Source organism: Rousettus aegyptiacus, unplaced genomic scaffold, assembly GCF_014176215.1.
Source record: "Rousettus aegyptiacus isolate mRouAeg1 unplaced genomic scaffold, mRouAeg1.p scaffold_m13_p_10, whole genome shotgun sequence".
Taxonomy (NCBI): domain Eukaryota; kingdom Metazoa; phylum Chordata; class Mammalia; order Chiroptera; family Pteropodidae; genus Rousettus; species Rousettus aegyptiacus.
The window spans coordinates 92129888-92150489 of NW_023416285.1; the positions used below are offsets into that span (position 1 = coordinate 92129888).

The 20602-nt window shown below is 47.2% G+C and overlaps 1 protein-coding gene across 5 annotated transcripts in view; it reads left to right on the forward strand.

Annotated features, from left to right (window-relative positions):
- BEND7 (BEN domain containing 7) overlaps positions 1–4069 on the forward strand; it is a 75254-nt gene extending 71185 nt beyond the window's left edge. For 2 of the 5 annotated variants that reach the window (XM_036228173.1, XM_036228174.1), the window contains exon 9: positions 1929–4069. In XM_036228173.1, coding sequence (XP_036084066.1) covers positions 1929–1990 — 62 coding nt within the window. In that variant the 3' untranslated portion in view covers positions 1991–4069. Of the gene's footprint in view, positions 1–59; positions 1203–1928 lie in introns of those variants that run through there. The other 3 variants (XM_036228176.1, XM_036228177.1, XR_004953147.1) reach the window with 2 other exon arrangements.
- The last annotated feature ends 16533 nt before the right edge of the window (positions 4070–20602 follow it).

Genomic DNA, 20602 nt, shown 5'->3' on the forward strand with positions numbered 1-20602 from the left:
AACGTTAGAGATCATCTAGTCCCATTCCTTCTTTTTTATCCAGTCCTTTTATTTTACAGGTAAAAAAGCCTGAGGCCCAGAAACACTAAATGACTTTCTCAAGGTCTCACAGCTGGTTGGTGGCCTGGCCAGAGCCCAGGCCTCTCGACCCTCGGCCAGTACGGCGCGTAGCTCGCTCACACCTAAGCCAAAGCCAAAGCCAGCTTTTCTCTGCATGTTTCTTAAAGATCCTAAGAGTCGATGGCTGTACTAATCCCTTTAGGGTTCCGTTTCAGTGTCTCACAGTCTCCCTTAGCATGTCCGTCGCAAGTCCCCCTGAAGTCCACTGGCGTGAGAGCTCCTGGGATTCTCTCTCGGCGCTGCCCGAGGCCGGGGTCCTAACGAGCACAGCACAGGAACACCCCTGCAGGTCTTCTCACTAGACCGCTGATATTTCGTACGAATTACTAAACAGCATGATAAATAATACGGGTTATCGTTTAGAAAAGCGGGAAAGAAACCACAGATTGGTACCCAAATTTTGCAGTAATAAAATGAAATGACCTCGATTAGACTAGCCTGGCTCTTGATTGCCGCTGAAGTAAAACTCCAGTCTGGTGGCTCCTCCGAACACAAGGTCACCACTAATCCCTCCTTCCTCGCCTGCGTCCCAAGGACACGGATTGAGGGGGAGCCCACCTGTCCTGCAGAAGGAGCTTCATCCTGGGATACGAGACTCACTAGCCAGACCATCCTTACTGTGTTTAGGCTGGCAACCGTTGGTCCTTTTTAAAGATTTTACAATGCCTTTATCAGCCTTTTAAGGTCCTTTTTCCTTCCAAGTTCATGTGCAAGAGTAGGGAAGTGGTACGAACCCCTTCCTGTTTCTATGACCCAGAATCGAGCAGGTCAGAGTTAGAGTCTGGCAGTCAAATGACATTCGTTTCAATCCTTTACATCTAAGCAAACTTCTACGTGTTTAGTGTTAACGAAAACAGATTCGCATATTTTCTTAACTCCATTTCCCTCAACCCCCATCACGGAGCGTTGTTGAGCAGCTCCCAGGAATCGCCACTGTCCTAGGTTCTGGTGAACACGTGCCTGCCCTCCGCGAGCGCCCAGCCAGTGTGACGGCCCAGTGTGACGGGCCGAGGGTGCGACACTGCCCCGCAGAGAGCACTCAGATAGCCACAAGAGCCGCGGAAAACCACCCGGGGTTTGGGAGCGATTTGCGGTGGGGTGGGGTGGGAGGGGGGCGGGGGGGGTGAGTATAGAGAAAGTAAACTCGTAACCATGCTTTCTAAAATTTAATAAGGAGGCTTTTGAATTTGAAATGGAGTACTGCGGGGCTCATCTGGGCTTAGCATTTCTTGTCATAAATTGGCATTCTTTGACATACTTTTAAAAATTTAATAAAGTGTAAGGAGGAAAATGTGAATTAATTTTACCACCCAGAGACAATCATTGTTGGGTGTTTTTTTTCCCCAGACTTTTCTCTGTATTTATTTGATTTACACAAGGGAGATCAAATATATAAAATTTTATTTCCCGAGTTGTTTTTTTTTTTTAACCTAACAAGCATTTTCCATTTTATTACAATTTTTCATACTCATTATTTTAATAGCTGCATGGTATTTTGTCTTAAAGGTAAATCATATTAAACTTAGCCATTTTCTATTACTGGATAAAATATGGACATACTCTAATAGTAGCATACATTCTTGGGTTTTCCTGTAAAAAAAATCATTACAAATTTCTAATGGCTGAAATTGCTCACGTAGCACAGCTAACGCCTTGGCTAACAATTAGTGATTTCAGTATGAAATGCAGACACCTCGCCAGCGGCGCTCCTCACCAACCCGAAACATCTACCTCTAGTCTCCTCATAGCAAAGTGTGCGACCCCTGTTCAGAGAGGTAGCCCCCTTCATTTTCTTGTCTCTGTTGTAGGTAATATATTTGACTCCAGGAGAGAAAGCATGGAAGACACAGAGCCAGATTTCACTGCCTAGACTTTCACTTAGTGACCATGTCCGTTAGCACACGCACCTCCTCTGTTCGAAGTTCCTCAAAGACTCGCATTAGCATTCCAGGTCACTGCAAGGTGTGGCTGTTCTGTGACGTGTCCCCGTCCTGTCTGAACAGTTTTCCTGAACTACCTTTGTAATCTGTGATGATCGAGCCTCCGATCTCGTGTACGATTTTTTTAAATCATTTTTTTAGAGTTGATTTATCACCCTTTAAGTCCGACGTCTGACCCAGTGAGTCCATGCTCCATTAAAAAGCAGCAGCTCTCTCTCCCCTGTTTTTGCTTTTGTGTTTTTCAATAACCTCACTGTGAATATATGGCGTTTTGGAGCATATTTATTCTAACTTTAATCGCTTGGATGCAACATAAAGGAGAATGGCTCTTTCCAGGGGTTGAGGGAGCAGTTCTGAAGGCCAAAATTAATCAGATCTTCATCAGCTTAAAAGATGAAGAAGATGCTCTGGGAGACAGGACAGTTCTGATCCATTTGGTGAAATCATTTGTGACATCAGTTCCCCCCAAAATCACCTTTTGTACCTGAATAGGTACAAATGATAAATGAATTCGTAGGAAAGAAAAACCTTTCACGTGGGTGGTGTCGACAGAGTGAGAAAATGACTCATTAAAAGGTGAGCAACTCAAAGCCACCAGTTATCTGCATGATTGCCTGACTACTATTTCTAGCGGATGGTTTTCACTGAGTGAGTAGTTGGCATCATGTGGCAACCAGCCACGAATGTATTTAATTTTTTTGTATTTTATTTGGCTCCTAGTACACTTACACTCCACTTAATATAAAGCCAGCAAATGAACATCTGGATCTATTTTAAAGAGATATCGTGTGAGTATTTATTTTACGGAAATATTTACGTCTGGATTCCTTTTTCTAATGAGATGGTAAATTTAAAATACTATTTTATTTAGAAACAATGCATTTATACCTCATTTATCGCATTAAGCAAAAAATTACCTTGAATCTTTGGTACTTGACCCAAAGGCCAAAATTTGACTTGAAAGAAGTTGTACTAGAAACACCAGGCCCCGGGGGTTTGGGGGGTGGGGGAGATTGCTGTGCCGGTGTTTAACGCACTTCCCTTCCGCGGCACGCACTTTCTTGAGTCATAGCGTGTTAGAGCTCAGAGTCATTGCCGGCATCCCTTAGTCCCACCCCCTCACTCTGCAGGTGAGGCAGCTGAAGAGTGAGGTTCATGGTTGCCCAGGGCCAGGCGACCCGCCAGTGGCCCAGCCAGGCCTAGCACCCAAAGGCCTCACTCCCCTGTCCAAGGTTCTTGTGCCACATCACACTGAACAGCTAAGCCTGAGCGAGGACGGGAGCTCTGGAGAATCGGTTTCCCACTGAGGACCAGGTTGTCAACCAAAGGTGACAGGAGGCATCCCTGTTAGGTGACAAAGCCTGTTCCAGGTGTGGCCTGTGGGATCCATCCAGTTGCTAGACAGCTACATCTCACACGTGTGTGCGTTTCCATTTGTCTTCTTTTCGAAGCTACCAGGGAGATTCAGAGCGATTATTGCCATCACATCCTTAGTTAGCCTTTTGCGTTTGAGGCCAGCTCATACCCCCTCCCCTGAAACCAAATGTCCGATGGAGTACTGTGAACCGGGGCTTTTGTTTTTCTGCAACATAGGTTTTAAACGTCGTCTGCTGCCTCTCAGAAGGAAATATTTCTCAAGGGAATTGAAAAGATTAATTAGTGACCTGTCAACTCTATTAAAATAAGATGAATGTGTTGCTAATAAAGGTAGAAACATTCACCTTACAACAGAGGCATCTCTTAAACACACACCAGGAAACTCTGAAGCACTTCCTTCCAAGGCCGGGTGACAGCTTGGGGTTTTCACCACTGAGGGAGCAGGGGTGGTTCTGCTCACAGGTATGTGAGGCGGAGCCCCCACTGGGAAATACACATCCTAAAACTGCGAGAGTGAAGTCATATTTTGTAAATTAGAATTGTATTTGTGTTTACTTACCGTGACTACTGTTCAGACTTTATTCAGAAATTCTTTTTATAGGCTTTCTTAGCAAAAAAAAAAAAAAAAAAAAGTTCCATATCTATGAATAATATCTCAATCTTCTGTATATATGTTTTATTAATATGTAAATATTTAGATTTTTAAAAATTACTATGTTCTTTAAAAAAAAAAATTCAGCGCAAGGCTAGTTGTGAAAACGGTGTATAACATTTGTGTTGTGATATCACCCCCAAGACACTCTTTACGTCCATTCTGGAAGACTACAATAAATTACTTTAACAGACTGTGCATGCTTCCTGCCTGTGCTCCAGGCCTCTTGTGTTTATGAAGAGGAGTCAATGCTGGTCACTAATTAAAAGGTGGTTATTAATTGTCTGGTGCTCTTACACGGGAAGTTTTATCTCCTTATGAAGTTAATTTAAAAAAAAAATACATAAACTAGATTGCTACCAGAGGGAGCGTCCTCAAAGGCAGGAAGTCACAGACTCCGCCTGGCAGTCAGATCAACGGCCGTGGCGCGTCCCACGGTAACACTTGAGTGTTAAGCACTGATATGCGTGAAGCTTAATTTTAAATGAATTAGGTAGCTTCATAATCTTCACTTAAAAGGTTAAGCCCTGCTTCTATGGAAACGACACATCAGAAGGACAAATCAATCTCCTTTCACGCAAAGTGGCCGTTAAAAACATCATCGCTCTGTTCTCCTCTCTGAACACAGGAGGGCGCTACTCTTCGCTGGGCACTGGCCCCATCCCACAGGCCTTCCCAGCCCCTGCCCAGAGCACCCCCAGGGTGCGTGCTCTGCCAGGGCCCTCATTTCCACAGCCCTGTGGAGTGGTGGCGCGGGGTGGAAGGGAGTCATGGCTACATGAGAAAGCAGCTGGACCACAGGAGAGAAGGTGACGGTGTGCCTGCTTGCAAAAAAAGAAAATCTAAACTATAGCCCGGATTTCCCGTACCTGTACCTCTTGGAAGCCGGGAGCTGGGCATGAGCCTGCGCCTCCTGCCACAATGCCCCCCAGGTTTCATGTGGCCCTGTGTGCCATACTATTATCTGTCAGAAGGCCCATGGCCCTCGGGATGCCCTTGCTCCCCCACACACTAGCAAGGACCTGCACTTTATACGTCGTCTGGCTGACAGCCCTAAAGGGCTCTCCAGTCCAGTGTGAGGGGACCCACTTCCACCACAGGAGGCTCCCACAAGAAAGGGGACTTGTTTGTGTTCTTGTGGAGTGAAAGCTCACACACAGGCCCCCATCATCTCCCCTCCTGCAGGCCCAGCCTCACCCAGTGAGGTCACGGTCCTTACCAGGTTGGGATACAGGACAAAGAGTGGTCAGCACCTGGGCCTCGTGGACCACCTCAAGGAGCTGGGAGGGCGTGGGGGACCACGAGGGCATCCTAAGAGGTTTGATCAGATTCCTACGCAGTCCTGCTCCATCTGGCTGACGGATGGCGCAGTCGCTGGAGAGGGACGAGCCTGAAGCAAGGAGTCCATTAAGAGGCTGTCGGAATAGCCAGGGACAGCTAGCACCCACGAGCGCAAAACCCCAAAGGCCCAAGACACGTAAGCAAGAGAGCGCCAACGGGACCGGGTGACCGGCCAGCCTGGGGTGGCGGGGGAGGGGTGCAGCTTTAGGGAAGAGGGAGGAAATGTCCGAGCCCCCCCCCCCCACACACACACACACGCCTCTCCGGCTGGGGAACCGCGCGGGTGCTATTTACACCCTCGCCAAGACTTGGAACACGGGGAGGAGCAATTTGGAGAAGGATGGCATACAAGTTCGGGTTCAGGTGTTACCCCCACTGAACACTCGCCCGCCGGGCACTGCGCGGGGGGCCGGTGCCGCAGTTGCCGAGGTCGCCCCTGCAGCCGCAGCCCGTGCGTGACCCTCGGGCGACAGCAGCATGTGAGGCACACTGCGTTCCTGAGCTGCAGAAGGGAACTTAGACGGGGCGGCGCCGGCCCACACTCGTGGAAGCTCCCCTCGTCCCACACAATTCCAGCCTCAACCAAATTTCACTACCACAGAGGGATTCGTAACTATCAGCTCGTAAGTAGCCGCCGGTCTCCATCGAGTCACGGTCTTTTAGTCCCTCCCGTCATTAACCACTCTCTGAAACGGTCTTGCTTATTCAGGTGTTTGTTTATCTCCTTTATTCCTCTGGAATCGCGATGTTAGGGGTCTTACCTGGAAAGCCGTTAAGCTTTCAGGCCCGAGGGAAATACGTTTTCAGGGCACCCTCCGCCACTGGCACGTCTGCCCCAGCCAGAGGGGACTGGAACAGACGAGAAGTGTTCACTGCTACGTGCTTCCCTGTCTTCGGTCACCTGCACTTGCCTTGTCCCTACAGTGCCACTCCAGAAATGGTGGCAAAATCGTGCCAGTGGATTCGCCAAAGAGATTCTGGGTGTAGTTATGGATTTAGAGCAACACTTTAAATTTACACGAGTCAATGCCTTCTGTATTTAGTAACCTCAAAAGCATGAAATTAATCACCCCTCCTAAAATACATCTATACATGTATTATGTACATACATACGTGTGTTTATTATTTACTTAACGACCATTCGGTTATCAGGGAAATTAAGAGAATGTAAAAGAATCGAGGGAAAAGCCAAAGAATGATCCAGAAAGGGCGCTCGGGCGGGACCCCCCGCAGCACGCTGCGCTTTTACACACACCGATGTTCCAGACGGACTGGATTCTCGGGGGCCTTTTTAATTGTCTCTCCATATTTGTGCCATTTTTATCTGTGAATGCTGAGAGATCGGAGAGTGTTTTAAACCTAAACTTTGAGACTAAGCGGCGTTAGCTAATGCCTTTAAAATACCTTCCCGAAACGAAGCCGATGCGCGCGTGTGGAATGGGGGGGTGGGGGGAGAGGGGGGCGGTGGGGAGGTCGGAACACAGCTCTCTCGACCGACGGTTGTGGCTACTCTTCGCCACTCCTCACCGCAACAGATTCAGAATGTGGAGGGCCCTCGATGCGCACAGGGAGAGAAGAATCCATTTTAGAAAGGAAATCGAGCGCCCTAAATTGGGTCAATGAAAGTGGCGGACCACTTGCATCATCTTCCGGGAGAAGGAGTGTCTGCTCTGTCCCAGCGATGGAGGGAGAAAGACAACACGTTATACTAGGCGGGACTGACTCTGCGGATAACTGAATCACGCGCCCTCCAAAAGGGACGCGTGTCCAACCGCCAGAGAGAGAAAAGCGAGAGGGGGCCGGCTAACGAGCCCCGCGCCGACCCATCCCCCCCTTGGGATGAACGTGGTCACACCGCATCGTGCCTGGGACAAACGTTTCACCAGAGCAGAGCGATGTCACCTCCCACCACGCCTCCCTGCCACCGACACTCCCTGTAACACGGACCTGCAGCTGCGGGCGGCTTGGACTCTCATTAACATTGTTTGTTTTTTTTTTTCCTATGGTTTGTATCATGTGTGTTTTCCCCTATGCGCCTCTACGTCTGTGTGTCTGGGAGCAGGAACCACAGTTGGTCTGTCCCTTACTGTGTCCCCGTGGCTCTGGCTCACCAGTCCTGGTGGAGGGGGCATATTTTAAATATCAGACGAACTCTTGGACACCGGCTGCTGACCATATGAGGAGGTACGATCCGAAATGCACCGTGATCACACCTAGGCTCACATCGTCACAAACAGCTTCAGAACAGGAACGAAGCTCTCAAAGACCAAGAAACGACTTTTACTTGGAAAGAACCCAGTAAGTTAGGAGAGGAGAAGGAGAAGGTGGTGGAAGTTGACGAAATTAGTCTGAATGCGTCTGAAAGATCAAATACAGCGGAAAAGCCAAGGAATGCTTTAAAAACTGTGAGCGGGAACTTACTGCCTTCCCCTCCTTCTCACATTTAAACATTTTATAAAACTATAAGAATTAAAGCTGTGGTTTTGGTGCAAGAATAGACAGGTAAACAAAATAAAAAAACAGAATGGAAATTTAAGGAAAAACGTGTCGATATAAACATACAGCATACATTAGAGGTATTGTCATAACAAAGAAGCCCCAAAATAAAGTGGCTCAAATAAAATATGAATTTTCTAACTCAGAAGAGGTCTAAATTGGGTGGGTGGGCCAGGGTGGTGCTGGGCAGCTCTGTTCCATGAGGTCATCTGGAAACGCGATTGTATCCATCTTATTATTATTGCCACCCTGTCCCCCAGGAGACTCCCATGTTCATGTGGTCAGAGCTGGCTCACCAGCATACATCCGTTTTTAAGCCTGAGGGAAGGGGGTGGGGAAGGATAGCAAAGGGTAGCGATTTCCTTATGAAAACCTGACCTTGAGTTTGCATGCATCACTTCTGCTTACATCCCATTGGCTACACCTAGAAACAAAGGAAACTAGGAAATAGAGTCTCTAAGCTGGATGGCTCCCTGCCTAGCTAGGGCTTTTCATTCTATTACTTCCAGGAGGAGGGGAGAATGGATAATGGAAACGGTTATCTGTTGGTACTACAGGTGCCATTTTCATTGATGGGAAAGGATGAATTGTTTAATAAAGTGTTGAGAAAAACTGCCTGGCCACTTGTAAAAATAAGTTTGCACATATACAAAAATTAATTCAAAATGGATCATAGCTTTAAATATAAAAGATAAAACTATAAAACTCTCAGAAGAACACATAAAAGTAAATTTCCATACTCTTGGGTTAGGCAGTGGTTTCTTAGATATGACACCAAAAACACGAGTGAAAAAAGAAAAACAGAGGAACTGGACATGATAGAAATTAAAAACTTTTGTGCTTCAAAGGACCTGAAGAAAGTGAAAAGACAACTCAGAGAAGGTCAGAAAGGATTTGCAAATCATATATCTGATAAAGTATATGGAATATAAAGAACTTTTATATCTCAAAAATAAAAAGACAAATAACCCAACTTAAGAATAGGTAAAGATGTGAACAGCGTTTTCCCCAAAGAAGATCTATAAAGGGCGTGTAGGCTGATAAGCTTATGAAAAGAGCACAGGCTCTTGGGAAAAGATGGACAGCTCCTCAAAAAGTTAAACCGAGATTACCACATGACCTAGCAATTAAACTGCTAGATGTATAGCCAAGAACTGAAACATATTTGCACACAAAGACTTGTACACAATGTTCAGAGCAGCGTTATTCATGATAGCCAAAATTTGGAAACAACTTGAATACCTATCAATGAAGAATGGATAAACGAAATGTGATCTATCCATGCGATGAGATATTATACAGCAATAAAAAGCAATGAAGTACTGATACATGCTAACGTGGATGACCTTGAAAACATTATGCTGTGGGAGAGAAACAAAACACAAAGGCCACATATTCTGTGATTCCATTTATACAAAATGCCCAGAATAGGCAAATTCATAAAGACAAAAAGCAATTAATAACTGCCTTAGCCAGGAGAGGGAGGAATAATGGGGAGTGACTGCTAACGGGTACAGGGTTTCTTTTTGGAATGATGAAAATGCTTTAAAATTAGATAGTGGTGACGGCTGCACAAATCTGTGAATGTATTATAAAAAATCCACACTTTAAAGGGGCACAGGATGTGAATTATCTCTCAATAAAGCAGTTATTAAAAAATAATAATCGACCTTTCTACTTCACTCTGCATGTGGCAATTAATTCCAGATGTTCAAGGATTTAAGTAAAAGAAATTATAAAAATACTAGAAAAATGTTTTGAAAACTTTTAAATTAATATTTATAATTAGCACAAGGTGTGGTCAATTATACATATACATATATATACATATATACGTGTGTGTGTGTGTGTGTGTGTGTGTATACACATACAATGGTTATAGGGTGGCCGAATGGATAAAAAAACAAGACCTTTACATATGCTGCCTACAAGAGACTCACTTCAGATTAGAAGACACACACAGACTGAAAATAAAAGAATGGAAAAAGATATTTCATGACAGACCCAGAGGGTATTGTGCTGAATGAAGTAAGTCAGATAGAGACAAATGCCGTATGATTTCACGTACATGTGGAATCTGAACAACAAAATAAGCAAAATAGAAATAAACTCATAGATACGGAGAACATTTTGAGGGTTACCGGATTGGGATTGTGGGGGTCAGGGGATTCGCAAAAAACAGGGAAGGGATTAAGAAGTTCAAAACTGTAGTTACAAAATAGTCATGTGAAGAGACGTAAAGTATAGCATAAGGAATATAGTCAATAATAGTGTTATAACTATGTACAGTGTCAGGCGCGTACTAGATTTATTGGGGTGATCACTTCGTGAGTTTTACAGATGTCTAATCACTATGTTGTATACTTGAAACTAATATCATATGCCAACTATAGTTGAAAAACAAAAAATATTATTTAATAAAAAATAATAACAAGAATTTTTAATGGCGTGGAGAAATAGTCATGTTTCCTGCTAAAGAGTATGTTCAGCCTGATCGCATTTTTTTTATTATTTCAGAAACACATTTATTTTTATAAAGTTAGATGAGCTATTGTGAGTAGCTACAAACACTGAGGAATTGCAGCACATCCAAAACTACATGCCAACAGCCACTGACGGCATTAAAAAGTTATAGACAATGCGCTAATTAACCATCAGCCTGATCAATTTTGTAAAAGAAATATTTATACGCACGCTCAGAAAAAAAGAATGGAAAGTTGTTAATAGCTGTTATCTCTGGGTAGTAGCATTATATATGATTTAAAATTTTTTCTAAAGTGAACAGTTATCATTTTCAAAATAAACAACTAAAGATAAAGGAAGAAAAAGGCTCGGTGGTCTACATATCCACATATTTGTAATGCTTGCCACTCGGACACTGTTAGGAATACCTGAACTATCGACGTGAACGCTTATAATTCAGGCTTCTGAAAGACCACATAAACGCCAGTGAAAACTTCAGCTTGTTACTTCAATAATGTGTACCTCCTTGTTGTCCCAATAGTATATACATCGAACCTATTTATAGGATTCTGGGAGTTAATGCTTTACTTTGAAGGGGGAAAAAAATCATTCTGCAGCTGACAGAAAAAGGATATCCTCTCTGTAGCTTGAAAGGAAACTGGAGACGGTGCTTTATAAAAAATGTATTAGTTGCAAGACAAGAAGAAACCCATGTGAGGTATAAGTGCGTTTGACACATCAGTTCAAAACACGATTCCGTCAGGGCCTCTGGGACTTGGAGAGAAGGACTGCCTAAGAAACGTAAAACATGGGCCGGGTTGCCATGACAAATGAGCACAAGATCCTGGGCATTCAGGCTCTGTTCTCCCACAGGCTTCTCATTCACCTGTGCAACACTGCACAGGCTTCACAGGTGATGTGCTTTGCAAAAACATCTGAACACCGGCTAACAAGTGGAGGACATGTATGTGCCAGGCACTGCTCTAATGCCATAACATGCAGTTTTACTCGTATAATCCTCAAAGTTATCCTAAGTAGATACTATTATCCCCATCTAACAGATGAAAAAACTGAGGCGACTTGGCCCAGCTCGCATAACCGAGGAGGAGTTTTTAGACAAGGTTAGAAGCCAAGAAGTAAGACTCCAACTCCCACATTCGGTGGAAAGAAGGCTTCGGAATAACCTCTGAGGTCTGAGCCTCTATGATCTGTCCTTGCAACACTCTTTCTTCTTAGTTTGCACAAAAGCGTGGAACCAGGAATCATGGCATGGATTTACCGAGTGCCTCTTATGAGCCAGGAACAGTCATAGTATATACAGAAGTAATTCAGTTAATCTCCATTATAAACCTGAAGTGCTATGGCTGTTCCCATTTCACAGCTGAGGAGACTAGGTGACAGAGAGCTTAACCGACTTGCCCAAAGTCACACAGCTAATAAGCAGCAGAGCCGGGACTCAAACCCAGGCACCCTGACCTAGAGCATGTGCTTCTAACCTCTGTGCTATAGGATGTCCTTCTGTGAGAATGTGTTAGATGCCTGTTCTATGTCAGGCCCTGTTTTATTCGAACCATCTCCCCAGCACACTGCCAGAAAGAGGCTGGGAAATAGCTCCTGTCTTCAACCTAACAATAAGTTCTTTATTAAAAGGTTTCCAAGAGAACATAGCAGAGTGGCTAAAAGACAGAGCTTTGTAATCAGAATGACCAGGGTTTAAATACTGGCTCTCCCACTTACGTAGCCCTGGTATCTTTTTATCCCTAAATTTCCTCTCACTCTCCCTTGTCCTTCCATCCCCCAAAAGAATTAGGGGAGACTGAAATGGAAGTCGAACTATCCCCAGAATAATGAAAGCCGCTGAAATCACTCAGAATGCCCACTTCAGTGGGGAGGCATTTGCTGTAGGTGGCAGGGGTCGGGGAGCCCGAAAGAGGTGATGTCCAAACCAGGATCCTCAGCATGTGGTCCCCAGACAGGCAGCAGCATCAGCACCACCAGGGAGCTTGTTAGAGATGCAGGGCCTCCAGCTTTGCCCTACCCCTGCTGACCCAGAAGCTCTGGGATGGGGCCACAGGTGTCTTAACCAGCCCGCAGGTTGTCCTGATGCACAGAGCAGGTTAGGAGCCACAGCCCTCTGACACCCGTGAGATCTGGCAGGACCCCTGCCTCAGAGTTGGGACGCAGAGAGCATGTTACTTGTGGCTGAGAACAATGTGTGGATTTGCTCCCTGAACAACTCAGGGCAGATTCAAAGCTTTGCCTCTGATGGGGTTACTGCCCCCTTATATTCTGAGCGGAGAGAACTGGTTGGTATCACAGAAGGAACCAGAAGCACCAGTTCCCCCAGCAACCCCACGAAGGCGAGGCAAGCCTGGGAATGTGGAGACTCCGTGTTCCTACAGGGAAAAGTCGAGACCCAACCTCCTCTTGATTGGCTGCTGGGAGGAGGCCCCTGGAGAGCAGGGGGTAGTAGTTAAAGGCAGAGAATGAATCCTCTCACTCCCTTAAGCCGCATAATCAGCCTGCTGTTCCCCTCCCAAGTCCCCCCCAGCGGCTGTATTCCTCCTGGACCTCCCTTTGTGTGGTCGCCCCAGAGAGTCACATTCAGCGGTCTTGACCAGCACTCTGCCCTCAGGAATGACCCTGAGTCAGCGAACATTATGTTCCAGAAGGTCGTGCAGCACCAGCTGGAGAAGAAATCAAAACCTCAAGATCCAAAAGGCATTAAGCAAACCGACGACTACGTCCTGGACACTTACTGTGCAGAGGGCCCTGCACCAGGAATGAGGACTTAAAGAACCGACACGTGGTCACTGTTTTCAAGGGGTCGGTGAGGAGATAGGACATAAGCCCACCACGATGACAGTGGCAATACAAGCTCAAGGAACTGATACAGCTCACATCTCACTGTATCTGTAGCTCTCATTATACAGACATAAGCTCTTGTTATACAGATACAACGAGAGACCACAAGGTACTACATGCTGTTTGACCGGAAGGATGTACCAGACAATCAACAAAATTAGGAGCTCCAAGGATGGAGATTCATCGAAAGGCTTTGTGGAGGAGGAGGGCCCCAGGCTGAGTCTTGGAGGGTGGAAAGAACTTTCACAGATAGCGAGGAGGGGTGGAGGTCACCCCAGCAAAGGACCAGTACGAGGAGGGGGCTCAGCGTGGGAAAGGGCAGCATTCTCGGATCTCGGGAGTCTGTTATCACGAAGGGCAGGAAGCTTGGTGAAAGCTGAAAGTATATGTAGAGGCATGGAAGGAGATGAAGCTTGGAGCCCAGTAGCCCAAAAGCTTGGAAACTGGAGCACGGAATTCTGAAATTTATTCTCTAGGCCAGGGTTTCCCAATGTGTAAGTATGTTCCTCAGAATATTCTCTTGGTAGAATCTTAATAGATGTTATAGGACTAACAGGTCTGGTACCAATTCCAGTGTGGAAGGGGTTTACCCAAACCAACAAGCAGTTCTCAGACCTCAGCTGGGTGTCCTACCTTGCATCTCAATTCCTATGACGGCATCAGATTCCACAGGTCAAGGGCTTAGCCCTACAAGACAGTCGCCTCGCCTCCACTTCAGACGCCAGCTGCAGGCTCAGGTCATCTGTGCTTCTGACCCACCAGGTATAAATCAGAGGTTCCCAAGACCCCCTCCTCGGGCTCGATTAATTTGCTGATGGCTCACAGAACTCAGGAAACATTTTGCTCACTAGATTACCAGTTATAACTAAGAAACAACCAGATGGACGTGATGCACAATGTGAGGCATGAGGAAGGAGCACGGAGCACCCATTTTCCCTCCAGGCGTGCCATTTCCCCCCAAATCTCCACACGTTCATTAACCCCCAAGCCCTCCAAACCCCATCCTTATGGTTTTCTGTGGAGGCTTCCGTACACAGGCATCATTGATTAAATCATTGATCATTGGCTACCGATTTAATCTCAAGCCCTTCTCCCCTCCCAGGAGGTCCTGGGTTGGGTGAGATGACTTGTTCTCCAGGCAACCAGGCCCCACCCTTAGGTGCTATCTAAAAGCCACCTCATTAACATGACAAACAACACCTTTGTTGCTCCCAGCACTTAGGAAATTCCAAAGGATTTGAGGACCTCTGTGCCAGAAACAGGGATGAAGACCAAATGTATACAGGCAGACCTTGGAGACAGTGTGGGCTCGGTTCCAGAACCACAATAGAGTGAATGTTATAATCAAGCACGTCACAGGAATTTTTTGGTTTCCCAATGCGAATAAGTTGTTTATACTATATTGTAGTCCATTAAGCGTGCAACAGCGTTGTCTATAAAAATACTGTTCATCCCTTAGTTAAAAATTACTCTTACATAAAAATTCATCAAGCTATAAAAAAAATATTTTATTGCTAAAAAATGCTAACCGTCACCTGAGCTTTCAGCAAGATGTAATCTTTTTGCTGATGGAGGGTCTTATTTTCAAATTGTTAAAAAAAAAAAAAAAAGTATATGCAAAGCACCATAAAGCAAAGCGTGATCAAACAAGGTATGCCTGTATTTCTTCTGATAAATGACAAAATCACAGGACAGAAGAGTTTTACAGTCGCCGCAGTCTTAGACATTCCGATTGGGCAGTTTCACAGGTCTCTTACCTGCAGGACCTCTTGAGCTGTGACTCTCCGAGCCGCAGATGGGTGCAGCATTTTCCAAACTCGTTTCAATACGGAACCCTTTTTCCAGGACGAGGTAACACAACTCCATTTGTAGGTTCCCGTCGATGGGTCTGTTCCTCTCGGGGTCTCCTCAGCAGCCCGGTGAGAACACAGCTTCCGAGGGCTTATTACACATCTTCTGAAGCCCAGTGACGGCCCAGGTGGGTCCAATGTGTGATCAAGCGCGGGAACGACCGGTTTCCATTGCTGCAGCTGAATTCTAAGGTGCCGTGGGGGTGGGAGGGAAAGGTGAGAGGAAGAAGATGGAGGAATAATGAACGAGACCACACGGCTTGGCTATGCAGGTGCCGAGGGGACACGGAGGTGCCCACGGAATGTGGGGGCGTTACGGGGGTATAGAGTTGCTGAGGAGATATGGGGGTGCTGAGAGAACGTGGGGGCCCCTGAGGAGATGGGTAGCTGAGGAGACGGGGGTGCTGTGGAGATGTGGGGGCACTGAGGGGACGTGGAGACACTGAGGGACAGGAGGGCGCAGAGGGGGCATGGGGGCGCTGAGGAGATATGGGGCGCTGAGGGGGTATGGGGGTGCTGAGGGGATATAGAGATGCTGAGGAGATATGGGGGCGCTGAGGAGATATGGGGGTCCTGAGGGGGCATGGGGGCGCTGAGGGGGTGTGGGGGCGCTGAGGAGATATGGGGGCGCTGAGGGGGCATGGGGGCGCTGAGGAGATATGGGGCGCTGAGGGGATGTGGGGTGTCAAGGGGATATAGAGATGCTGAGGAGATATGGGGGTACTGAGGGGGCATGGGGGCGCTGAGGAGATATGGGGCGCTGAGGAGATATGGGGCGCTGAGGAGATATGGGGGCGCTGAGGGGGTGTGGGGGTGCTGAGGAGATATGGGGCGCTGAGGGGGTGTGGGGTACTGAGGAGATATGGGGGCACTGAGGGGGTGTGGGGGTGCTGAGGAGATATGGGGCGCTGAGGAGATATGGGGGTGCTGAGGGGGCATGGGGGCGCTGAGGGGACATAGAGATGCTGAGGAGATATGGGGCGCTGAGGGGGCAGGAGATATGGGGGCGCTGAGGGGGTGTGGGGGCGCTGAGGAGATATGGGGCGCTGAGGGGGTGCGGGGGCGCTGAGGAGATATGGGGCGCTGAGGGGGTGTGGGGGCGCTGAGGAGATATGGGGCGCTGAGGGGGTGCGGGGGCGCCGAGGGGAACAGAGGTACCTCGGTCAGGAACAGCAGAGCACCCTCCAAAGCACGGGCTCCTCCTTCCTTGCAATCCCGCGAGGCGGGCGGGAAAAGACGACCTCCGTTTTTCCTGGTTTAAGGAAACCGAGGCTCCGCGACGTGGCCAGGCGCCGTGTTCCTTGGACGCTGCCCCACAGCCAGCGTCTCCTTCCGCCCCTGGGGACCGCCCGTGGGGCCGTGGCCACCTCCCTGCGCAGAGCTGTCCGCGTCCCGGGCAGCGGCGGGTCCGGCCCAGACTGCGCTGGGCCTGGGGGTGCTGAGCGCCCCCGGGACACGCACCTCCGGCTCCTCCTCCGGGTCCGGCTCCCCAGCCTGCGCGCCTGCCTGTGGGGTGCGCTAACCCGGTCCCCCGGAGTCAGCCACAGTCGCTGTCCGTGGCTTCCAAGAAACTCGACTTGAACCAGAAAGGTTAACAGTGCCCTGACCTCCCATCTCCAGTTTCGAAATACCGCACACCTGCTGTGGCATTGGAAAGATATAACGAGCTCGACTTTAGTCACACGATCGTGTCGGTGATGAACACCCAAGTGGGCATTTCCTGCAGGCGTTCGGAGATGCACGGCCAGTCTCTGGGATAGAGGGCAAGGCAGAAATGGGAATTTAGGAATCTTTCCATTGAAATCACAGGTGTAAATAAAATGTCTCATCATGCAAGGCGCGTTGTGACAGCAGGCGCTGAGCGTCCTCTGGTGATCTGAGGTGAACAGATTGGTTTGAAAAGTCCTCTGGAGAATAGCTTGGCGGAAAGGCATTTGAGAAAACAGAACTGAGGTACCCGATGCGTAGAGGCAATCTCTTAATACAGAAAGGAAAAGTGATGGGAAAACAAAGCTTTCACTAAAAAGTATGCAGTGTTTGATCCCATTTTATTTCTTAAAGACGTATTATGTCTTTGCGTAAGAGTAGGGAAGCGTCTACATCAAGACATTCGCCATGCTTACCATACAATTCGCCATTTAAAGTGCACCGTTCGGTGGTCGTTAGGGCATTCACGAAGTTGTACAACCATCATCACTATCTAATTTCAGAAAATTTTCATCATTCCCCAAAGAAACCCTATACCCATTAGCAGCCGCTCCCCATGAACTGCTCCCCATCCCAGCCCCAGGCAACCACTCCTCGCTGTCTGTCTCTATAGAGTTGTCTATTCTGGACATTTTATATACTTGGTATCATGCGTATGTGACTTTTGTCACTGGTGTCTTTCACCTGGTATAATGTTTTCAAGGTTGGTACACACTGTAGCATGTATCGGCACTTCATTGCTGCTTGTGGCCAAATAACATCCCACTGTATGGACGTACCACGTTTTGCTTGCCCTTTCGTAAGTCGACAGGCACAAGCTGCCTCCATCTTGTGGCAATAGTAAATAATGCTGCAGTACACATCTGTGTACAAGGCTTTGTACGAATGCGTTTTCAGTTCTCTCGGGTATATACCCAGGAACAGAATTTCTGGGCCTTTTAACTCCCCATTTAACTTCTGAGGAACCACGGAGTAGTTTTCTCAAAGGTCTGCACCATTTTACTACATTCCCGCCAGCGATGATGCTTGTTAGCTTAACATCTCTCCTTAGACTAGAGAGCACACAATCTAAGGGGGTCCAAGATGTACTCCCCTCCCCCCTTCAAATTTAATCCTTTTTGTGATTTTTCCACAAAGGAAGTATAAACATGCAAAGATTCTCTATCATAATAATAATACGAAAGCTGACATTTACTGGATTTTTAACCCTAGAAAGAAAGGCTCATGTACATCTTTTGGCATGCATTGTCCCACTGAATATTTACAGAAAACCCCAAATTTGAAACCTATTCTAGAGTTAGAGAGAATGAAGTTCAGAGGCAAAGTCACTGGCTGAGCGTTATAACACTGCCCCAAAGCTGAAATTCTTAACCATCCATGGCAACATCTAAAAACCCACCTCCCTCTGCCTCTGAGTTTTTCTGGCTGTACACCTGAAAAACGGTTTCAATAAAGCCCCACCATGAGTCATCTACATATTTTCTCACTGGAAAAATATCTTTCTCGAGATGATTTTTCACAAGAAAGTCAGACACAATTTATCATACTCTGACTGCTAACAAATTCGAGAGATGCAAAACTGATAGCATATGCATAAATAATTTGACTCGGCGGTGTAAACATTAATTCAATACTTTTAAAAAAATGAACAGCTTTGTTCCTCTGAGTTGTTACACTGCTTCTCTCCTTCTGGATTTTTAATTGGTTCATTGGTGCCAATAGGAATGGTTTTTTAAAACTGATTAGCCCCGAGAAAGACTTTGTCACCAAATAAATCTAAAGTTAGTTGTACTTTCAATTTTGTTTAGAGGTGAGATATTTTTTTCCGACTATGCCTTGTTTCCCAAAGAAAGCTTGGTGTCTTTTGTGTTCTAAAACACGTCTGCTTCTGTGATTTCAAAGGGCCGCAAAACCAATTCTGTTTGTAGCCGGCCAATTTCAGCTCCTGAGAAAGGCCATGGAGAAAGCGGTATGTGAATAAGATCTGAATAAAGCATATTATTAGGTCTCAAAGAGAATCAATAGAATCTAATGTCGTCTTCCTTGGATTACATCAATAAAGCAACATTGTTAGAAGGCATTATAATCTTGTCTTCTCTTGTTGGTTTGAAAGCTTGTTTTTTTTGTTGTTGTTGTGGTTGATTTGCCTCTGGGCTGAATGTCCCAAGAACTAATTTGTTTGGTTTCGCAATGCATCATAGCTGCGACCATAACTGTGAAGGCTCCGAACACCTGGGGAGATAAATAGATGTTATTTTTATTATCTGTGCTTTATAAATAAATTTTAACCTGGAAAGATTACATGGCCTCAGTCACACAGGCAGCTGCCTTTGGAAGGTGGATCCACTCTTGGGCGCTGAGCCTTCTTCATCTGCTTAAAATCAGGAGACGTGTGGGGGATCACGACCCATCCCTCACTTCACCGCTTGTGAAATTCAGGCCAGTTGGGTGAAAGGCTGTTCTGGGCTGAATCCTCTCCCTTTCCCAGAGTTTGTATGTTGAAGCCCTCACCCCTTGTACCTCAGAATGTGACTATATTTGGTAATAAGGTCTTTAAAGAGGTAATTAAGTTAAAATGAGGTCATTGGGGTGGGCCCTAATCCAATGAGACTATTGTCCTCACATGGGGAAACTTGGATGCAGACACGCAGAAGGAAGATGACGTGAAGACACAGGGAGAAGACAGCCATCGAAGCCAAGGACGGATGCTTCCCTCACAGCCTCCAGAGGGACCGACTCCGCCCACACCTGGATCTCTGATTTCCAGCCACCAGAACTGAGACAGTACATTTCTGCCATTTAAGCCACGCAGTCTGTGGGACTTCATGGCAGCCCGAGCAAACTAAGCAGCGCCCTCTGCGGCCACTTTATTGATGATGAGTCAGAGGTCGCAGGTCCCTAGACATACAGCCCGACGCCCCGAGATGGCACCTGCGAGGCTCACTGTGATAGAGCCAGAAATCAGACACGCGGGTCGCCTGGCCCACGTGAGCCTTGTGTCGATCTTAGATACAGCAGAGGGCCAGGGGGTGGGGAGTGGGGATGGGGGAGGGTGTTATCCAAAGCTTCCGTCTCCTCCCACTGCACATCGTAATGCAAGATTTGAAATCCGAGCCTTCGGTGCATTGGTCAGGGGTCAGGTTGACATTGTTCCTTTCTCTCTCTGGTTCTCTTGCCTGGGAAAGTTTCTCCAGGGAAACCTTCCCTCACGACCCGACGACCTGATTCCCAGAGGTTCTGCCCACCCAGGTCTTCTGTTCGGACTTCCAGTGATTCTTTGAAAGAGGCCTCTTTGTGCCTGTAAAGAAAGCTCCCAGCCACGCTACTCTCCCTGCTGGGGAGCAGTCCTGCCTCTTCCCCCACTCCCCCCACCCCCCCACCCCGTCCCGCACCCCCACCCCCCTCCCCCACCGACCCTAACTCCAGTCTTTTCCTGAAGGAGGTACAGAGCGGGACAAGACCCTGTGCTCAGTGCTTGCCGGGCACCTAGGGAATATACCGTCATCTCCATTTGCTAGATGGAGAAACTGAGGTGCGTACAGGTGAAGAGCTCACCCCCAACCCACACGGCTCACAAGTGGGGGAGACAGATTAGTCTTCCGGTCTCCGACTCTGCGGCCTGTGCTTTCGCCTCTACGGAGAGCTATCGGTCGTCCCCCTTCCCAACAGTTTCCCTTCCCGTGGTTTCAGTTACCCCCAGTCAACCGAGGTTTGAAAACATTCAATGGAAAACTCCAGAAGTAAGCAATTCTTAATTTTTAAATCGTACGCCATTCTGAGTAGCGTGATGA